We start from the raw sequence: 20652 nt of genomic DNA on the forward strand, positions 1-20652 counted from the left end.
CCATAATACTAATATCTTCAAAGCACCAGAAGCTATGAAGGAAGTTGTTCCTGAAATGAAAATATTTGAGGATGTTCCTGAAGAGCCAGAAATTCCACCTATGAAAAGTACGTTACCTCTGAACAAATGTGGAAGAAGAACTTATCAGTCCTTTGCTCTTAAAACTACGTTTTTTCCTAATATTCTTCATAAATTCTAAATATAAACATACTAATATCTTTAAAGTGTCTGAGATTCTACAAGAAGTTTCCTCTAAAATATATATATATTTGTAGCTGTTTCTGCCAAAACAGAAAACCCTTCTGTGGAAAGTATTCATTCAACAAATGTCTTATAATGTGAGTGTAGAGCGTCGCGAGAGCTCTGTGAGGTTCTGGAGAATGGGGAGCACGTCTTCTCAAGGATCCACTAACCCCTTAAAAGACTTAGCCTATTGGTAGAGCAAAGAGAAGATGGAGGGAAGAGAAGAAAATGTAATTATATTTGCTAACTTATTGTGGCTACTGTTTTCATTAATCATTTTAACTCTTAAATGTGAACTACTATTATCTTTCAAGTGCCTGAAGCTCCTCAAGAAATTGTTTCTGCAAAGAGAGTTCCTTCCAAAAAAAGAGAACCCCCATCAGTTAAAGGTACAAGTTACCATGCTCTCAGGCTCAAGAACTAGTTCTTGTAGTTTTGAAAATATTTTTGCTATTCCTAGTGATATGCATAACACTAAACGTAAAACTACAAATTTCTTAAAGTGCCTCAAGCTCCCCAAGAAATTGTCCCTGAAAAGAAAACGCTTGTGGTTCCTCTCAGAAAGCCTGAAGTCCTTCCTGATGAAGGTACATCTTGCTGGAAGTTTAGAGGGGTGGGAAAATGTCTTGTCTTTTATAAATGTGTTTCCTGATTGTGTTGATTCTTGTAACTTCTAAATGTAAAATTCTTAATATCTTCAAAGTGCCAGAGGCTCTCAAAGAAGTTGTCCAGGAAAAGGAAGTGCATCCTCCCCAAAGGGCTGAAGTTGTACCTGTCAAAGGTACATTCTCAACTGTTCCTTTACGGTGGGATAGTGGGTAGGGTGATAGAAAGGACCACCTTTCCAGCCTTGAAAATTATTTTGATGTGTACATGTGAATCATGTCTGTGTTGACTCTTTTGACTCAAGTGTAAACGTATTAATATCTTCAAACTGCCTGAAGATCCCAAAGAAATGGCTACCCAAAAGAAAGTACCAGAAGTTCCTCCTCTAAAGTTTGAAACATCACCTGTTATGGGAACTTGTTACCCCTGATCTCAGGCTCTGGGGGAAAATAGTTCTTTTGTTCTTGAAAATGTCTGTGTACCTACCTAGTCATGTCTGTATTTTCTGAGTTTAAAAATACTAATATCTTTCAAGTACACGAAGCTCCCGAAGAGATTATCCCTGAAAAGGAAGTGTTGATGGCGCCTCCTAAAAAGCCAGAAGTCCTACCTGTTAAAGGTATTTGTCACTGACTTCAGGCTTCAGAAGATCTAATTCTTCTCCTCTTGAAAATATTTTGTTCTAGTGGTCTTCATAATGCCCAAATGTGATTTCACTAATATCTTTTAAGTCCCAGAAGCTTTCCAAGAGGTTACCCCTGAAGAGGAAGTGCCTTTGGCTCCTCCTAAAAAGCCTGAAGTCCCACCCATTAAAGGTAGTTGCCAGTGACCTTGGGCATCAGAGCTCATTAATTTTCTCTTGAAGATACCTTTTCTAGTGGTCTTCATAACTTCTAAATGTAATTCACTAATATCTTTTAAGTGCCTGAGGCTCCCAGAGAGGTTGTCCCTGAAAAGAAAGTGCCAGCGGCTCCTCCTAAAAAGCCTGAAGCCCCACCTGTTAAAGGTATTTGTCACTGGCTTTAGACTTCAGAAGATCTATCTCTTCTGCTCTGGAAAATACTTTTCTAGTGGTCTTCATAATGCCTAAATGTGATTTCACTAATATCTTTTAAGTGCCTGAGGCTCCTAAAGAAGTTGTTCCTGAAAAGAAAGTGCCAGCGGCTCCTCCTAAAAAGCCTGAAGTCCCACCCACAAAAGGTAGTCCCCTTCATGTTGCTGTTTGATACTTTTTGTTTGTCTTTACTTTGTCTAATAATAAAAAAAAAAAACTAATATCTTTAAAGTCCCAGAGGTGCCAAAGGCAGCTGTCCCAGAAAAGAAGGTTCCTGAAGTTATTCCTCCCAAACCGGAAAGTCCACCCCCTGAAGGTAATGCCAAAGCTATACAAACTATAGGAGAAAAACAACTGTTATTTTATCTAGGAAATTATATGTTAAAAATCCTACTACATAAAGATGATATAATTCTAAAGAAAACAAATGTCAGCCGCTATCCAAAATATTTTGGTGTATGCTTATATGCAATAGGCATCCATCGTTTTCACCTTTTCTAAACACAAATTACAAATATCTTTGAAGTGCCTGAAGTGCTGCCACCGAAGGAAGCCGTCCCAGAAAAGAAAGTACCAGTGCCTCCTCCCAAAAGGCCAGAAGCTCCACCTCCTAAAGGTAGGTGTCCTTACACATTGTCAGTCGGGGGGCCGGGAGACAGTGTATAGAAGTGTCTGCCAGTCTCACAAACTGTATTTGCTTGGGTAAATGTGGAGTTGATATTCCCCCTTCATAGTTTCTAACTAAAAGATACTAATATCTTCAAAGTTCCTGATGCTCCTAAAGAAGTGGTACTTGAAAAGAAATTATCTGTGGCTGTGCCGCCAAAACTGAAAGCCCCACCTGCAAAAGGTATTTATTCCCACTCCTGTTAAGAAAAACATATAGTCTGTACCCCTCACAATCATTGTAATATATGCCTTCGCCATTTATAAATTATACAAATACTAATATCTTTGAAGTTCCTGAAGCTGCTCGAGAAGTTGTCCCAGAAAAGAAAATTCCTAAGGCACCAATCAAAAAACCAGAAGCTCCCCCAGTTACAGGTACATGTCAGCTCAACCTTATCCTGCAGAAGAAATCTCTCTTCCATTCTTGAAAACAACTGAGACCATTGCTCTTCATTAACCTAAATATAAAACTACTAATATCTTTCAAGTGCCAGAAGTTCCTCAAGATGCCGCAGAAAAAGAAATTCCCTTGGCTCCACCCAAAAAAACAGAAGCTCCAATTGTTCCAGGTACACATTAGCCCTGACTTCACTCTGCAGAAGAGAGATCTTTTCTAATACTGAAAACAATTTTAGCCCATTTCTCTTCATTAACTTAAGTTTAAAACTACTAATATCTTTCAAGTGCCTGGAGCTCAAGAAGTTGTCCCAGAAAGGAAAGTTCTCAAGGCTCTGCCCAAAAAACCAGAAGCCACACCTGCCACAGGTATTTCTCACCCCAGTCCTTTTTCTGCGGAAGAAATATCTCTTTTGATCTTAGAAATACTTTAGCTCATTTTTCTCATTAACGTAAGTGAAAAACTACTAATATCTTTTAAGTGCCTGAAGTTCCACAAGAAATTGTCCCAGAAAAGAAAACACTGGTACCTCCTAAAAAGCCAGAAGTTCCACCTGTTGCAGGTACTTGTCATATGACCATAAGCTTCAGAAGATTCAATTCCTCTGCTGTATAAGATATTTTTCTAGTAGTCTTCATAGCTCTACACGTAACTTTACTAATATCTTTTAAGTGCCAGAGGCTCCCAAAGAAGTTGTCCCTGAAAAGAAAGCGCCAGTGCCTCCTCCTAAAAAGCCTGAAGTCCCACCCGTTAAAGGTATTTGTCCCCGACTTTAGGCTTCAGAAGATCTAATTTTTTTGCTGTTGAAGATATTTTTTTCTAGTGGTCTTCATAACCCCTAAAGGTAATTTCACTAATATCTTTTAAGTGCCAGAGGCTCCCAAAGAAGTTGTCCCTGAAAAGAAAGTGCCAGTGGCGCCTCCTAAAAAGCCTGAAGTCCCACCCGTTAAAGGTATTTGTCATTGACTTTAAGCTTCAGAAGATCTATCTCGTCTGCTCTTGAAAATGTTCTTCTAGTGGTCTTCACAATGCCTAAATGTAATTTCACTAATATCTTTTAAGTGCCTGAGGCTCCCAGAGAAGTTGTTCCTGAAAAGAAAGTGCCAGCCGCTCCTCCTAAAAAGCCTGAAGCCCCACCTGTTAAAGGTATTTGTCACTGGCTTTAGACTTCAGAAGATCTATCTCTTCTGCTCTAGAAAATACTTTTCTACTGGTCTTCATAATGCCTAAATGTGATTTCATTAATACCTTTTAAGTGCCTGAGGCTCCTAAAGAAGTTGTTCCTGAAAAGAAAGTGCCAGCGGCTCCTCCTAAAAAGCCTGAAGTCCCACCCACAAAAGGTAGTCCCCTTCATGTTGCTGTGTTTGATACTTTTTGTTTGTTTTTACTTTGTCTAATAATGAAAAAACTAATATCTTTAAAGTCCCAGAGGTGCCAAAGGCAGCTGTCCCAGAAAAGAAGGTTCCTGAAGTTATTCCTCCCAAACCAGAAAGTCCTCCCCCTGAAGGTAATAATGAAACTATTCAAAATAGTGTTTTTAGAAACATAAACTCCTTAGTGTTATAAAAAAAATTTTACACAAACTATTTCATGTCTTTTAGTCAATTCTGGCATTAAAATGAGTTCATGTCTTTAAAGTGTTCGAGGAGCCTGAGGAAGCTGCCCCAGAAGAGCCTCCTGCTCCTGCTGAAGTTGTGGAAGAGCCAGAGCTGGCCAAGCCTCCACAAGGTACTTAGCAAGAAACTGCTGGGACACCTCCGTCACTCTTTCCCTTTCCTTCCCTGATAATTCTGGGCACTCTGAGCTTTTGTCTTGTTTCTCAATCTTCACTCTTTCTAAAACATACCTTGCAATTCTTTAGTGACTGTGCCACCTAAGAAACCTGTCCCAGAAAAGAAAGCACCTGCTGTTGTTGCCAAAAAACCAGAACCACCACCAGTGAAAGGTATTTCTCACTGACACTAACTTCCTAAAATTGTCTTTAAAGTGTCATATTCCACTGTTCTGCTTCATGATTTTCATATGTCATTGAAACCATGAGCTTCAAAACTACTATCTTTTATAGTCCCCGAGGTGCCTAAGGAGGTTGTTCCTGAAAAGAAGGTGCCTCCAGTGGTTCCCAAAAAACCAGAAGCCCCACCAGCTAAAGGTACATGTAGCTGTTCATGGTTTGATAGAGGTAGATGCAGCCCCCAGCTTCTAAAATGGTTTTGTTCTGTGTAAATGTGATGTATGTTTACTGGTGATTGTTTCTAATGTTAAAATACTGATACCTTTGAAGTGCCTGAAGTTCCAAAAGAAGTTGTTCCAGAAAAGAAAGTAGCTGTTCCCAAAAAGCCAGAAGTCCCACCAGCAAAAGGTACACATCACTAATGAGATTCTGCAGAAAAGCACCTACCCTTGTCTAAAAAGTCACCTATTATCAAACCCTTTATTTGATAATCCTCTTAAATTCACAACTACAAATTGTCATTCTGAATTTTTAGGGTGTAAATATTTTTTAATAACAACACTGACTTTTTAAAAGTGACACATTTACTTATTACAAGCACCGGTAAATTTTACTATCATTTTTTAAAATTCTTGATAGGCCATATTTTCCTCCCCACTCTAAGAAGATCCAAAGACAGATCATTGACCTTATTGTGAAATTTGTTCTTGGGATCTGTCCCTGGGTTATTTGAGCAAAATGTGAAGTAGATACGATATAAATTTAATATACTTCTCAACTACTCATAAGAAAGACTAATTAATATCTTTAAAGTACCAGAAGTGCCAAAGAAACCTGTCTTGGAAGAGAAACCAGCTGTTCCTGTTCCAGAAAGAGCAGAGTCACCTCCCTCAGAAGGTACACGTGAGACCGATCATTAATGACCTTGCCGCTTGTGACTATTTCTAATTTAAGCTTTGTTCTTCTTCTTTCCTAACTCATTATTTCTTGGTCATTTTCTAACCTTTAATTATTTGTCTTAATTCATCATTCTAAATTAGCTCCAATATCAAATCTATTTTGGATTATTGGTCCACAGTATCCGCATAAGTCATAGTAAGCTGTATTAAACAAAGCTTCTCTAGTATATACAGAAAGTAAGACAGGAGAACTAATAATTATAAATGACATTAAACACTAAAAGGGCTTTGCAAGCATTCAAATCAATAGACAAAGAAGTCAAATGAGATAGATTTTATCTTAGCAAAAATAAGAGAAGGTATTAATTGAAACAAAGGAAGAAATCAAGATTACTATTTACTATATTTAGTGTTTGTCCATCTTAGAATATTGTTCCATACATTGAAATAAAATTACCTAATATCTTTAAAGTATATGAAGAACCTGAGGAAATTGCTCCTGAAGAGGAAGAGCCCATTCCTGTTGCAGAAGAGGAGGAACCAAAGGCCCCACCTCCAGCAGGTACAAGGCAGAATCCACTATGTGAGAAAATACAGTCATTTTATTTTTGTGTCTACATATCTTCTTTTAAGGCAAAGTATCAGTCTTGTATCTCATTGTCTGGAATTTGAATACATTAACCAGAACAAAAGTTATTTCTGCACATAAAACTTTGGTCTCACAGAATTTTACAATGTGCATACCAAGAAATATGTGTGGTTTTAAATTCATTCATAAGCATTAAACTCTTCATTGTAATTAACTGACTCTGAAAGAAATTCCTATTATTCAAGTGCCAGAAGAGCCCAAAAAAATCGTTCCAGAGAAGAAAGTTCCTGTCATCAAAAAACCAGAAGCACCGCCTCCTAAAGGTACTCATGTTAAAATAAATACGTCATTTTTGTGGTGTCTACAATTTTACACTCTTTTCTTATTGTGTGCTGTGTTGTATTATATGTTTGTTAATGCTTATCTATATGTTATGGTGTTGAATAAACTTGTATGTGTATCTTACACCTTGCAACTTTATATTATTAAATGCTACTAATATCTTTAAAGAACCTGAGCTGCCAAAGAAAGTTGTCCCAGTGAAGAAGGTCCCAACTGTGAAGAAGCCAGAAACACCAGCAGGTAAAGGTATTCACATCATCACTGGCATCATAAAAAAGAAAGTACTCTGATATCTTAAGGTGGAATCCAGTAAGTTTTCCTCATTGGTGTTGCATAACTAAGGGCAAAGTTTCCTTATTTTGTTTTCATTAATTTTAATGCTGCTTCAATAAATACAGGTTTTTTATTCTTAATATTTTAAATGTTTTAAAATACTGTTTTTAAAACAAAACTAATATCTTCAAAGTGCCTGAGGTGCCCAAGAAACTTGTTCCAGTAAAGAAGGAGCCTGTGCCTGTCACCAAAAAACCAGAAGTTCTTCCAGAAAAAGGTACCTACCGTGAAGAAAAAGTTGATTTCTCTAGCTGCTATTTAAGCATGTTAATAATAGTTCTTAGGGCAAAACATACTGAGCGTGAATTTATATAAAAACCACATTTCACAGAAAAAAAGGAAAACAATGAAGGAAAAGAAAAAATGAAACAGACAAGCAGGTGTGAAAAAATGAATGGGATTCAGTTGTGCCGTGATATATCCCATGGTTACAACTGGTGAAAAGGAGCCTTCTTTCATTCAATGTGTGGAACAGCTCAATTCAACGTATTTTATTGAATGTTGACCATTAACAAGACACCCATATTAGAAAAATTAAGGCCTGCTCCTGTCTTCAAATAACTTAAATTGGATAAGAGGATAGAAAAATAACATGACTCTAATACAGACAGGAAGTGATTACATGTAGCAAGTGAATACAAAGGGCTGCAGAAACACAGGGCAAGAAAAGATTACTTTCAGGCAGAGGCATCTTGAGAAGCTGTGTGGAAGAATTGAGTTTAAATTTCGGTAAACTTTTACATGTAGAAATTGAGGAAATGAGGCTGGATGTGGTGGTTCACGCCTGTAATCCCAGTGTGATTTGGGAGGCCGACATGGGTGGATCACTTGAGTTCAGGAGTTCAAGAGCAGCCTGGCCAACATGGTGAAACACGGTCTCTACTAAAAGTACAAAAATTAGCTGGGCATGGTGATGCATGCCTGTAATCCCAGCCACTTGGGAAGCTTAGGCAGGAGAATCGAAGGAAAGAAGGAAGGAAGGGAGGGAGGGAGGGAGGAGAAAGAAAGAAAGGAGGAGGGAGGGAGGGAGGAAGGAAGGAAGGAAGGAAGGAAGCAAGGAAGGAAGGAAGAAAAAAAGAAATTGAGGAAATGATATTCAAGTAAACTTACATAATTTGAGTATGTGTTGGTTGTGTAGTGTCTTGAAAGATAATACCAGATATAAAGATGGGGTCATATTTTGAAGTGTTTCAAATGCTGGTAAAAGGCTTGTACTTTTTCTATAGACAATAGGAAGCTTCAAAGGTTTTGAAGCAGGCATACATATGAATAGGATTTGGCCTTTAGAAAGATAACTGGCAGCAATCTTAGCTACTAAATAGTAAAGAGCCATTGCAATTACTTAAGGTCATTAAGAATTGGACAAGATCCATGGTGGTAGAAATGAAAAGGGGGATTGGGTTTGAGAGAGATGGAGACTGAGTGACCTCCGACCATTATCAAAACTGTTAGGGAAATTGAGGAGCCCAAGATCATTGTAAGGTTTAAAGCTAGATGACCAACAAAATGGTTCATCGTGTCTCTGAACTAATGTTAGAAGAAGATGGTAGATGTATTTTTCACCTTTAAAGCATAAAAGTTGGGAGTGTGCATCAGGAGCTTAAGAAAGAGATCAGGCTTAGAGATGTGGATCTTAAAGTCATTCCCACGGAAGTAAGAGCTGAGTGTGCAGGAACAATTACTCAGAAAAAGTAGAGCAAAATTTTTTAAGAGTCAAAGTTACACCAGTGGGAAAAGATCTTCATTTAAAGGTACACAGAAGACTAGAAGCAAATGACAAAGGCTGAGAAAATTCATATATAAATTTAGGGTGTCCAAAAGGGTACTGTGCCTCAGAAGCCATTTTCCCCATGAAGTCTTCTAAGATGAAGCTCTTGCCCCTGCATTCTTTGCCTGCTCTTTAGACTCTTGCATGTCTTCTAAATTCTTAATAGTAAACAAAGTAGTAAGTAAACAAATCATATCTTTAAAGTGCCCAAAGTGCCCAAGAAAATAATCCCAGAAAAGGAAGTGCCTCTACCTATCCCTGCAGAGCCAGAAGCTCCACCTGCTGAAGGTACATGGATTCTCCATAAATCTTGGAAAGATGATAATTGTCTTCATCCTCTTGCTTTGGTTGTAGATGAGTCTTATGTATTTGTCTGTCTGTCATGTGTATTGAAGTTACTGATATTTGGAGGTCATCTGAATAATGTGTTATAGAGTGTTACTTAATGTAACTAGGTGGATAGAATAGCAGTTGTAGTATTCTATTCTAAATATAATCTAAAATAAAACACTGTGTTTTTTAAAGTGGAAGAGACTCCTGAGGAAATAATATATGAAGAAAAAGCATCTATAACCATTGGTAGAAAAGAGACTCCCCCTGTTGAAGGTATACATACATATATATAAATTTTTTTAATCTCTTGAAGATTCCTGTTAGAATCACAAAAGCATTTACAGGACAATATTCTTTCTTGAAATTATATACAAAAGCAGTCTAGCATGTTTGACTGCTTTGCTTTTTAAATAGTTACACTTCTTTTGAGTTAGAATCTTTAATTTGGTTACTCTTGCTGGTACTTATAAATTCTAAAAGGTACAGTTTACTGAAGCAAAATGGAATAATTGCCTTGGATCCTGAAATGATAACATAGTATCAAATTTTAAAAGTCATCTCATTTGCCATCAATATACATTGAATAACCTAATTAATAGGCAGTTCAAGTATAATAAAATGGAAATCTTTTTATAAATAAAAATATACAATTTTATTTATATATACAATCTTTTTATTATATGAATTGTATATTTTTGTTTTGTAACTAATCTTTGCATCAATGTGAAATTTGTATGTCTTTTTGAAGAACTTTACATTACAATCTTATATTCTTTGTCAACATTCTTTAAAGAACGTGAAATTGAAAAGTACATTAAACCTGAAGAGCCTGAACCTGAACCACAGCCTGAAGAAATACCAGTAAAAGGTATTAAATCTGGTGGACTTAAATCTTCTTCATCATATTCTTTCTCTTGAAATGTATATGGTTTATGTTGTGCATATGTAGTAGGTCTGTTTCCATCTGTATGTAAAGTATTCTTTGTTAAATGTGAACCTCATTCTTAGGTTTCCATGTAACTTGTACTATTTATCTCATGTCAATTGTGACTTGTCTGGAGGCTTTGTTTGTTGTTATTGGTGACTTTGCTTTGTTTCTCATCATCTGTGTAAAGTGTTGATATTTTTATGTTCTATGTTTTATGTTGAATATTGATATTATGTACCTTAAAAGGCAAACTTTATACTTCATTTTTATATATATATTTCTATTGAATATACTATATATCCACATGCTAACATATACATATACTAATACCTCTAAAATACTCTTTCAAGAACCTGAACCTGAAAAGAAGGTTATTGAGAAACCAAAACTCAAACCAAGACCCCCAGCTCCTCCACCTGCTCCACCAAAGGAAGATGTGAAGGAGAAATTATTCCAACTTAAAGGTAAAAAATGCCACTTCCAAAGTTTTATTAGCCTGCTTCAAACTTCTATCCAGCCATCTGAAATGATGCTTGCCAGAAATGTATGACTTTTAGAAGTGTGTCCTTTCAGACATGATTGTACTGTGAGATTGCATAGAGCTGTGTCTTCTGCTGCCCCATGGTTCCTGGGTTGCTTGTCATGCTATGCCTGCTGCTGCAGATGTCAGAAAGTACATTGATAGCATCATCCAGGATATCTGAATGCAGGAGCTGTCCAATTAACTTTCTTTTTTGGAGTGGGGAGAAAAAGTTTTCTGATTTCAAAGCCTGATTGTTATGCATATCATTGAGGTCTTATGCATAAGGAATGTATAAGAAATCTTTGCAAGATATTTTTAATATTGCAGTAACAAATTTACATAAAAGCCAAAACTTTGCTCTTAAAGAATTGCATGTGCTTTTAAATATATTACAAGTAATATAGTTATAATTTCCAATAGCTGATATGCACCTATATATCATGAAAGGAAAGCATATTAATGACTTGTCACTGTTCCCCCATCTTTTTTTTTGTAACTTAATAAAAGTGTTCTGTGTTGTAATCAGGGGAGCTGGAAAGAGTGGTTATGAAGACAACTTCTCATCCTCCTTCTTATATTTTGATTTTTCTATGAATTGACACGATGTTACTTAATTTTTTAGATATCAACTTCTTTAAAAGCTGAAATAAACTGGCAGAAACATATTATTCTTATTTTAATAAAAAGTTGTCTTGTGATGTCATGTGATTCCCCAATCTAAAATTATCTAGATATAATCATAAATATGCACTTTCGCCATACAGACCTATGCATCTACAAAGCCAGAGTCTTTCAGCATTGCTCAAAGACACTGCTGCTGGTGATTCTTGACCCCTACAACACTCCTGGCCAGTAGGGGGACTTTCTTGCATCTTTTGAAAGGCTAACCATCTGTTGATTGACACTCCATGAGAACACACACATAAATACATGTCCCTTAACGTAAAATGTATAGTCAAAGGAAAATATCTTCCTCCTGTGAATAACAAAAAATTGTCTTCTTTCTCTGCTGGTCTTTAATTAACAACTGAACTTTGGTGTAAAACTACAGTCTGTTTTCATAGTTCGAATGCTGCTTGTACATTCTTTGGAGGCTGTTCTTGGCTGTTATTAATGCTTTCTGGCTATAAGCAAAGCTTGGTTTTGATTCTTGAAGTAGAAAGTTAATCACTTGCTTCAGATTAAATATACAAATAATAAAAGTAAGATTATATTCTTTAAAGCTGTTTCAAAGAAGAAAGTTCCTGAAAAACCTGAGGTTCCAGAAAAAGTGGAGCTTACACCTCTGAAAGGTATTTCACAGGCTGAAAAATACATTCTTATGTATTAGTCCTTCTCCTGACATCTCACTCTTTCTGCCTCTACTGAATGTTCTCTCTCTCTTTTTCAGTGATCAGAGTGTAGTCCCATTCATTTCTTATGTTTCTGTGGCTTTTACAGTCCTGGCTCATGAGTGTGGCTTCCTTTGTTTCCCATCCATTTCATACATTGTATAGACATGGTCTATCTTTGTCTCATCTACATGTCTTCTTGCATTTTCCTAAACTTAAAAATATCAAATTTTACTGATTAGCCAAAATTGATATCAAGAGACACATGCGGTTAAAATGCTGAGAGCTAATAGTAAAATGTTTTGACATTTCACCTGACACAAGCATTTTAGCCAGTGTTAGAGGCACTGAAAATAAGTCCTATCCTCCTTTTATATTATTATGGTTATTTGCAGGGATTTCCTTAGGACTTTCATGTCACTTTCTTCTCACTGACTCTAAGGCATTCTCTGAAGTGTACAGAGCTCACATATCAAAAAAAGTCATTATTAGTGTAGGTGATTTTTCTAAAAACAGTATTTTCCCTAATAAGTTCGCATCTAAAATTAGACCCTAAAGAAAAATAAATGAATCTTAAGAGTCTAGAAAGCATCTATCGAAACTAAACTTAATTTTTCTAGTGGGTAGCGGTGTTCTGTTCAAGTAATCAACACATTCAGACCTAGAAATTAAGACTGTTTCTGATAACTCTGAATTTTTGGGAAACAAAATCACCCACATGAATATACATTTCCTAATTCATAAAGAGGAGATTACAAAGTAATATTATCATGGATATTGATCATATACATTAAAATAGCACATAATCACATATAATGACTAAAAATAATAGATACAATGGTATGTTCTCAAACATCAAGATTTTTAAAATAAAATGATAATACAGAAATGCACAGATATATTTTTGCTATGTCCGTTACATCAGTAAAGCAAATCTGTATTATGCCTCCCCACTTTACATTAATTAGAAGCATGCTCTTCTTTCTAGGTTTGAGCAATAAAAATAGTTATTAGGAAGACTGGTATTCTAAAATCATATTGAAGGCCAGCACAAATTATCCTGGATAAAATATGTAATGTTTAACTGTAAAATTTTTACTTAAAATATTTGACATTCGAAAAAAATGATTATTCACAATGAAATACATATTTGCCTATTGCCTATATAAATTTTTGAAATAAGAGTTAAGCAAAGTTATCTTTATCGTATGAAAAACTAATGAATTACAAACATGTTTAAAGCACTGAATGGAAAGTTTTATAGAAATACCTAAAAAATTAAGATTTCTGATAGTGAGCAAATAGTTACATGCTACAAATAAATAAGGTTTTAAATTAGATTTTAATTGACATTAGTAGAGAAGAAAATGGTTTAATAATCACCAGATGTTCCTATCTTTCCCATTCAAATCTATAAGGGCCGTAATAGCAAAAGAGGCTGCTTTATAAAATAGCGTCATCCACCATGCTCAGTATTCACTATAGACACAAAAGAAAATTAATTTTAAATTCCTCGGGTCCCTTAATTTGAATAAATTTAAGAACATTTTCTTATCAATGAAAAGTGAGGTTCCAACACCAGGTTTGAAACTTTATATTTCTATAATTTTAAACATTTTATCTAGTATTATTTCAAAAAAGAAATCTTAAGAAAGGATATTCTTTTTCTGTTCAGAAAGTGAGATATGGGCCCTTCCCCAGCATTAAAGTCACAAACCGGAACCCTTGGTCACCTTCTCCCCTCAGTGGAGAAGACTGAATGATTGCACTAATACTTGCCAGTATAATACTAATGTATTTAATAGTTGGGGAGATAACGATGTAGATTTGGACAATCTACAGTCGCAGTTTGGGACAAAGATTCTGTCAAAAACCCTGTAATTTGATAAAAGATTCATAAAGCCAGTATAGAACAACATCCTCTATACTCATTTAAAATGAATACACTAGCCTGCAGGTAATGAAGTTGAATTTCATCACAAGGCTGTATAGACATTTGCAGAGGAGATAACTCGAAATATATCATTTAAACTTAAATTCTGTGGTATTTATATGCAGCAAAAAATGTTACTTAATGCACTGCAGTTATCTAGTTTTAGGAAAGACATTTTTCTTGTTGAAATTCTGTTTTTATATGAAATCACTTCAAAATTTGAAATCATATTCTTTTAAGTGCCTGGAGGTGAAAAGAAAGTTCGCAAATTACTTCCTGAACGTAAACCTGAACCAAAGGAAGAAGTTGTTCTGAAAAGCGGTATAGTATTTTTCAACCATCTGTCAGTGTTAAGTATACTTTAAAAAATGAACTGGAAAGCTTACAAATGTTTCCGTCTCTTGGTTTTCTTTGAATTGGTTCCCTATATGTCAAAATTTGTAGTTTCACTGAAAATTAAGAAACATGTCATTTCTAGACTTTTTTTTAAAAAAAAAAAGACGAAATTTTGTGAGCATTCACAGTATTTTGAAATTTAAAATGTTAACAGACATAACTCAGTTGATAATATTCTAAACTAACAACAACCATGACTGCGATTTTCATAATCAAACTGTGTAGTAAAATACACTAAACCTATTAAATACCTTACATAAAACTACTTTAGCTTAAATTCAGCATTCAGTTTTAAAGTGTGACACAGGATCACCACAACTAATAAATAACATTTTCGAAAAAACTAAACATATCTTTCTGATTAAGAAAATATTAAAGAATGAGAAGCAAGATAGTCAAATGAAAAATTAAGTTCTAACATGTCTTCACATAGAATTACTGATTTCTAGGCTGCATTTCTTTGGATATCGCTGCTTAAGTAAACTTTCTACTTATTTGTATACTCATTAAATCATTAACATTGAATTATTATTAGAATTCGTTGCTATTCAAATTATTCATTTTGTGTTGGAGCTGTTTCTGCCACAGACTTGTCTCTGAATAGACCCTCTATCTAGACGGAAACGAAGTCACTTTGAGTGCTATTATACTTCACATGACAGCCTTTGATTTAAAAGAACAAACAAAGAAAACCTTTAGTGCAAATGCTTACTTTCCAGAGTGTTAGGTAGCATGCTTTTTTTCATTTTCCTTGCTTTGTACATTATTTGCATTTGTCAAGCTTATTCAACGTCTTCATTAGTTTGTCTTGGTTTACATATAAACCTTTTTGTCTTTAAAGTTCTAAGAAAAAGACCTGAAGAAGAAGAACCTAAAGTAGAACCTAAAAAACTAGAAAAAGTTAAAAAACCTGCAGGTAGGAATCTCAGTGACTATTTGTAAGATCATCGTTTAATGAAACGGACATTTAACAAAAGGTTTATTATGTAAACATAAATGAAGTTAGATGTAAACATGGCTTCACTATTTCATCTGTGATGTAGTCTCTGTTTTCCATTGTCTGCTTTCTGTTTAAATATTTTTGCAGTAATTCCCAAATCCATTCATGTATTTCCCTGTACTTCATTCTTCTTATTACTTTGCAACCTAAGTTCTTCCAGTAGAAATGACTGAAATAATCAAGTGACTATGCATGGGAGGGTGTCAGCAAAGGTTTCATAAACTCTGGGGGCTTTTGGTTTTTATCATTAGCCTATTCTCAAAGGGTATCATTATTGGGAACTATTATAGAAGTGATTTAGAAGGAGAGAGCTATGGGGAGTGGAAGACAAGTGGATGGAATAAAAGGAAGAAAAATAAATGGAAGCAGAGTCAAGAAAATAAAATAGAAATTAATTGATAAACTATAAGGTTCTTTAAAAAGCCATCAATAGAGCTTTTGGAAAATAAATTGTTTGATATTTCAGATGAGTTACTTCCTAAATATTCAAATATTAGCATTAAAAAAAATCTTATTATCTTAAAGTACCAGAACCACCACCTCCAAAACCTGTTGAAGAGGCTGAAGTACCTACAGTCACAAAAAGGGAAAGGAAGATTCCTGAACCAACAAAAGGTATAAGTCCTGCTGGCATTCTTAGTTGCCTCTAAAAATGCAAATATGTATCATTTAAAATATCATTACACTGACATCAGGATTTGAACACAGGACCTTAATCGGTTCATCACATATGTCTTGATTTTCTTTGCCATCTCACTCTCCTGTGCAATTGGATAATGATTACCCAGTTGCTAAATAAGTTACCAGAAAAGAAATGTGTTTATGGGCAATTAGATAAATAACAACATTAAAACCAAGAATTTGCTTTACTATATTTTTCACATATTTTGTTTAAAGTGAAAACTAATCAAATACTTGATTTGATAATTATATGTATATAAATTCTAACATCTTCCAATTAATATGTCAGCTTAATTTTGGTTTTGACTTCATGAAAAACTTCAAAAATCCTGTAATAATCTGTCCTCTACTCTGAATTATTTCAGTGCCTGAAATCAAGCCACCAATACCTCTCCCTGCACCTGAAGCAAAACCAAAGCCTGAAGCAGGTGAGCAAGCTTATCCTCAATGTCAACAGCATGGTCCTTCTTGATTCACACACATAACATATACTTAATAAAAGATAGTAGGTGAAACTCAGTATGTAGCAAATGATTTCTAGTGTCTCAATATGCTTACTATACTACTCTCTGAAAAACTACTTATTTGAAGATTGCAAAATTGTATCAGAAAAGTCAAATAAACCACGAAATAAGCTTTTAGGAAGTAACAAATTGATGCATTAATGCAATGGACATCTCTCTACAGAAGTGAAAACAATCAAACCACCTCCTGTGGAACCTGCACCAACCCCCATCGCTGCCCCAGTAACAGTACCGGTGGTTGGAAAGAAAGCAGGTATTTATCCTGTAGCTTTCTTTTTTCTAGTTTGTTTTGGTGACTTAATAAAAGTATTCACACTTGATTAAAATTCAAGCCCTGTTTATGTTGCAACATAGTTTTCATTTCAACTGTGGAAGTTTGTGATAAGTTTCTACCTTTTCTTCATCTGATATCTTTTACCCACCTTGTTTCTTGCCCAGTGGGTGAATATTGTGCCTTAATTGGAATGTATGTTCCTGGGTTGCACCATTTCTTTCATATGCTTTGAAGATTAATTAATGAATACGTTTAGGGCTGATAAAAACTAAGACGACAGGCAGAGACCCTTTAAGGGTATACATATAAGAATCCCATGAAGCTTCAAATTTCCCTTATACCCTATTGGAACAATATCTCTTTTTTTAAAAAAGTCTGTATATTGGGTTCTGGAAATGGATAGTGTTGATAGTTGTACAACATTGTGAATGTATTTCATGCAACTGAACTGAACACTTAAAAATTGCTAAAATGGTAAATTTTATGTTAGGTATATGTTATCATAATAAGAAAGAAAAAGAAAAGAGACTGCATAGTTCAGTCTTTCAATCTATATAAGGATTTAGATCAATAATAATTTTCTTAAATGTTCTAATTTAATGGTGTAGATATCTCAAGTCCAAACTTAAAGCACCTATTAGTTGTATATGAACTATTTAGTATAGTTCCTCATTTAAGTGATAATATGGTATATAATTGATCAAAACTGGTTTGATGTGTAATTGGTAGTCATTAATAAACACACATCCTGACTATTTGATCTTTGGCTTACTACCTGGGTGATGAGATCATTCATATCCCAAACCTCAGCATCATTAAATATATCCAGGTAACAAAACTGCACATGCATCCCATGAATTAAAATAAAAGTTGAAAATTTTTTACAAAGGAAAAAATAACCAAACCAAAACAAAGTAAATTTAAAGAAGGGGGGAATGCATATATTGATAAATTTTCTAAAATGTGAAGAATCTAAGATATTCAATGTAATACCTTGACAGGTTTTTCCTTTGGAAAAATGATCATCTCCATTGATAAGACACAAAATAAAAAATTCAGGATGAATTTTTTAAAAAAACTGTTTGTTATATTCCATAATGAGATGTGCTAGCACCTGGGAATAACATTTAGAAATATCCATAGTAGTTTGACAGAGAAATTTTTTAATCTAATTTCTGAAACTTGTAATAAAAATTAGCTTACATCTTTAATAAATCAATAAATAAAACTATTCAGAAAAATTATATCTTTTAATTATTCATTAATTCAATAATTATATAGTATATAGTCATTTTATATTTATATTTTATATAAATTATTTAGACTTTTTAATTTAAAATTTTCTCAAAATATTTGGTGTGTATCACGTTTAATAACACGAAAAAATATACTATGTTCTTTTGTCTATCGTTTAATTTTAATATTTATGTTATATTTTGTCACTGATGTTTATGATTTGGACATTATTCTTTTAAATTTTTATAATTTCAATGTAGTATTTTTATTATTCAGAAAAAGGTGATGAACTGCTATTGGCTAATTAAGTATGTATAAAAATAAAGCTATTCTCAGTTATCCTGGGGGCTAAAGTTAAAGAACTCGCTCCACAGTTTATACTGTCCCTATGTAATAATTGAATCAAACTCTAAATGTCAGAACTCTATTGCTTCTGCCTTAGTTCATTGTCTAATTAAGGGAAATCTTCAAAGAAACTCATATATGTGCGGCACATAGACTCTTTTTCCTTAGTCTTCCCTGGATTTGTTTGTCTGCCCAATTTAGACATAAAAAGAACTTCTTTTTGGTAACTTCTTTGGTAACCTCTTGGTCATTTCCCTTTCTCCTTTTTCTGGCACTGATTTCTTATTGACAAAACCTTATTTCCTTGGTTCACATAATCAGCACATATATAAACATAAAATATTTTGCATAGCTACGCAAGAGCAAAACTTTTCCTCACAAGGCAACAGTAAGCCTTCCAAAAATTGGAAGAGAATAAGGCACTTGCTGAAAGAATTTTTAAATCCGAAGTATGTTGGCAATTTAGCTTGATGTATTCAATCTCAGCATATGCCTTCCTTGAAATATTAATCTCAATAGAAGTCATATAAGTGAAACCAATTTCTCTTTATGCATTAATATTTATAATGGAACATGACTCACCTTCCATGGTTTACTATTAAACATGAAATAAGTCTGAAAATTGCTTAAATGCTGAGTTTTATTTTTATTTCAGAAGCCAAACCTAAGGAAGAGGCTGCCAAGCCAAAAGGTCCCATCAAAGGTGAGATTCGTTTTTCTAGTTCTTGCATTGTAATCTTCCACTCTGAATTTCCAAAGTACATATTCAAGGGAAAAAAAAATTCAAAACTCCTAACAATTTTTATTATTTCTAATTGATTCTACTAAAACTAGCATGTTTTCTGATATTTCAAATAATACTCTTTTAATATTATGCAAGTAGATATATGTATATAATCAACTATATTTTAGCATAACAAATCCTGTAAGTTCTTAGCCTCATTTTTCATATACATGATATTTATACATGGCAGATAAAATAATTAGACATTAATCTGGCTATTTTATACTTCAGATTAAAATTTGAGAAAAGGAGCATTTATTATTCATGAATTCCTTATACCATCTCATTTTTCTGTCTGAAAAAGGCAATATAAATTCGATTGACCTTTCAATTGCCTGGTCTTTAATTTTCTGTTCTTATTTTCTAATTGCTTTATGGCTGGTTTTATCCAGCAGGCAGCCAAGTATACATATTCTGACTCCTATGGAGATGCCAAATCAACTTTTTAATTTTACTTTGATTTAGGTGTAGCCAAAAAGACTCCTTCACCCATAGAAGCGGAAAGGAGAAAGTTAAGGCCAGGAAGTGGTGGAGAGAAACCTCCAGATGAAGCCCCGTTCACCTACCAGCTAAAGGCTGTGCCATTGAAGTTTGTGAAAGAAATCAAAGATATTGTCTTGACTGAATCAGAGTTTGTTGGCTCTTCAGCAATCTTTGAATGTTTGGTCTCCCCCTCCACTGCAATTACGACCTGGATGAAAGATGGTAGCAATATCCGTGAGAGCCCCAAGCACAGGTTTATCGCAGATGGTAAAGACAGAAAGCTCCACATCATTGACGTTCAACTTTCTGATGCTGGTGAATACACCTGTGTTTTACGTTTGGGAAACAAAGAAAAGACCTCCACGGCTAAACTTGTTGTAGAAGGTAATTTCCTGTCTTCTGAACATGATCTATATTAAACTTGAACGTAACAAACCTTAGTAGTAACTTGCGTTGTAGTTTTACAAAACCTCTTATTTCCAAGTTTTATTTCATTGAAAATATTGTATGTATTGAAATATATACTGAAATTCTCCACAGAACTTCCTGTGCGTTTTGTAAAAACACTGGAAGAGGAAGTCACAGTGGTCAAAGGACAGCCATTGTACTTGAGCTGTGAGTTAAACAAAGAGCGTGATGTGGTCTGGAGGAAGGATGGCAAGATTGTGGTGGAGAAACCTGGCCGAATTGTGCCAGGCGTCATTGGCTTGATGAGGGCCCTGACTATCAATGATGCAGATGACACAGATGCTGGAACATACACAGTCACCGTGGAAAACGCCAACAACCTGGAGTGTTCATCTTGCGTGAAAGTAGTAGGTTAGTACTTTCCTGGGAGATTTTGTTCTGCTTATTATCACACTAAGAAAATGGAAGAAAGCACTTCATTTCCCAGTATCACAATATCAGAAATCTTGTACCTAAGAGGGGAATATCAATATATCCTATAGTGTATTCATTATGCCCAATTTTGTGATTTTTTTTGTTTCTGAAATTTACTAAGGAAGCTATGTATAGTACTTTTTCAGAT

General features: G+C 34.6%; 1 protein-coding gene across 1 annotated transcript in view; it reads left to right on the forward strand.

The window, feature by feature from the left end:
• Positions 1–20652, forward strand: part of LOC101030681 (titin) — a 271305-nt gene that overhangs the window by 141081 nt on the left and 109572 nt on the right. The window contains 26 exon segments of the mRNA XM_074399411.1: positions 1772–1855; positions 1966–2049; positions 2136–2219; positions 2430–2519; positions 3642–3725; positions 3838–3921; positions 4032–4115; positions 4226–4309; positions 4393–4476; positions 4608–4697; positions 4831–4914; positions 5035–5118; positions 5251–5328; positions 5734–5817; positions 6292–6381; positions 6654–6731; positions 10463–10576; positions 11859–11927; positions 14140–14220; positions 15137–15211; positions 15821–15910; positions 16342–16404; positions 16664–16753; positions 19011–19058; positions 19605–20006; positions 20163–20441. Of these exon segments, the coding sequence (XP_074255512.1) occupies positions 1772–1855; positions 1966–2049; positions 2136–2219; positions 2430–2519; positions 3642–3725; positions 3838–3921; positions 4032–4115; positions 4226–4309; positions 4393–4476; positions 4608–4697; positions 4831–4914; positions 5035–5118; positions 5251–5328; positions 5734–5817; positions 6292–6381; positions 6654–6731; positions 10463–10576; positions 11859–11927; positions 14140–14220; positions 15137–15211; positions 15821–15910; positions 16342–16404; positions 16664–16753; positions 19011–19058; positions 19605–20006; positions 20163–20441 (2661 nt within the window).

Source organism: Saimiri boliviensis, chromosome 5, assembly GCF_048565385.1.
Source record: "Saimiri boliviensis isolate mSaiBol1 chromosome 5, mSaiBol1.pri, whole genome shotgun sequence".
Classification (NCBI taxonomy): Eukaryota; Metazoa; Chordata; class Mammalia; order Primates; family Cebidae; genus Saimiri; species Saimiri boliviensis.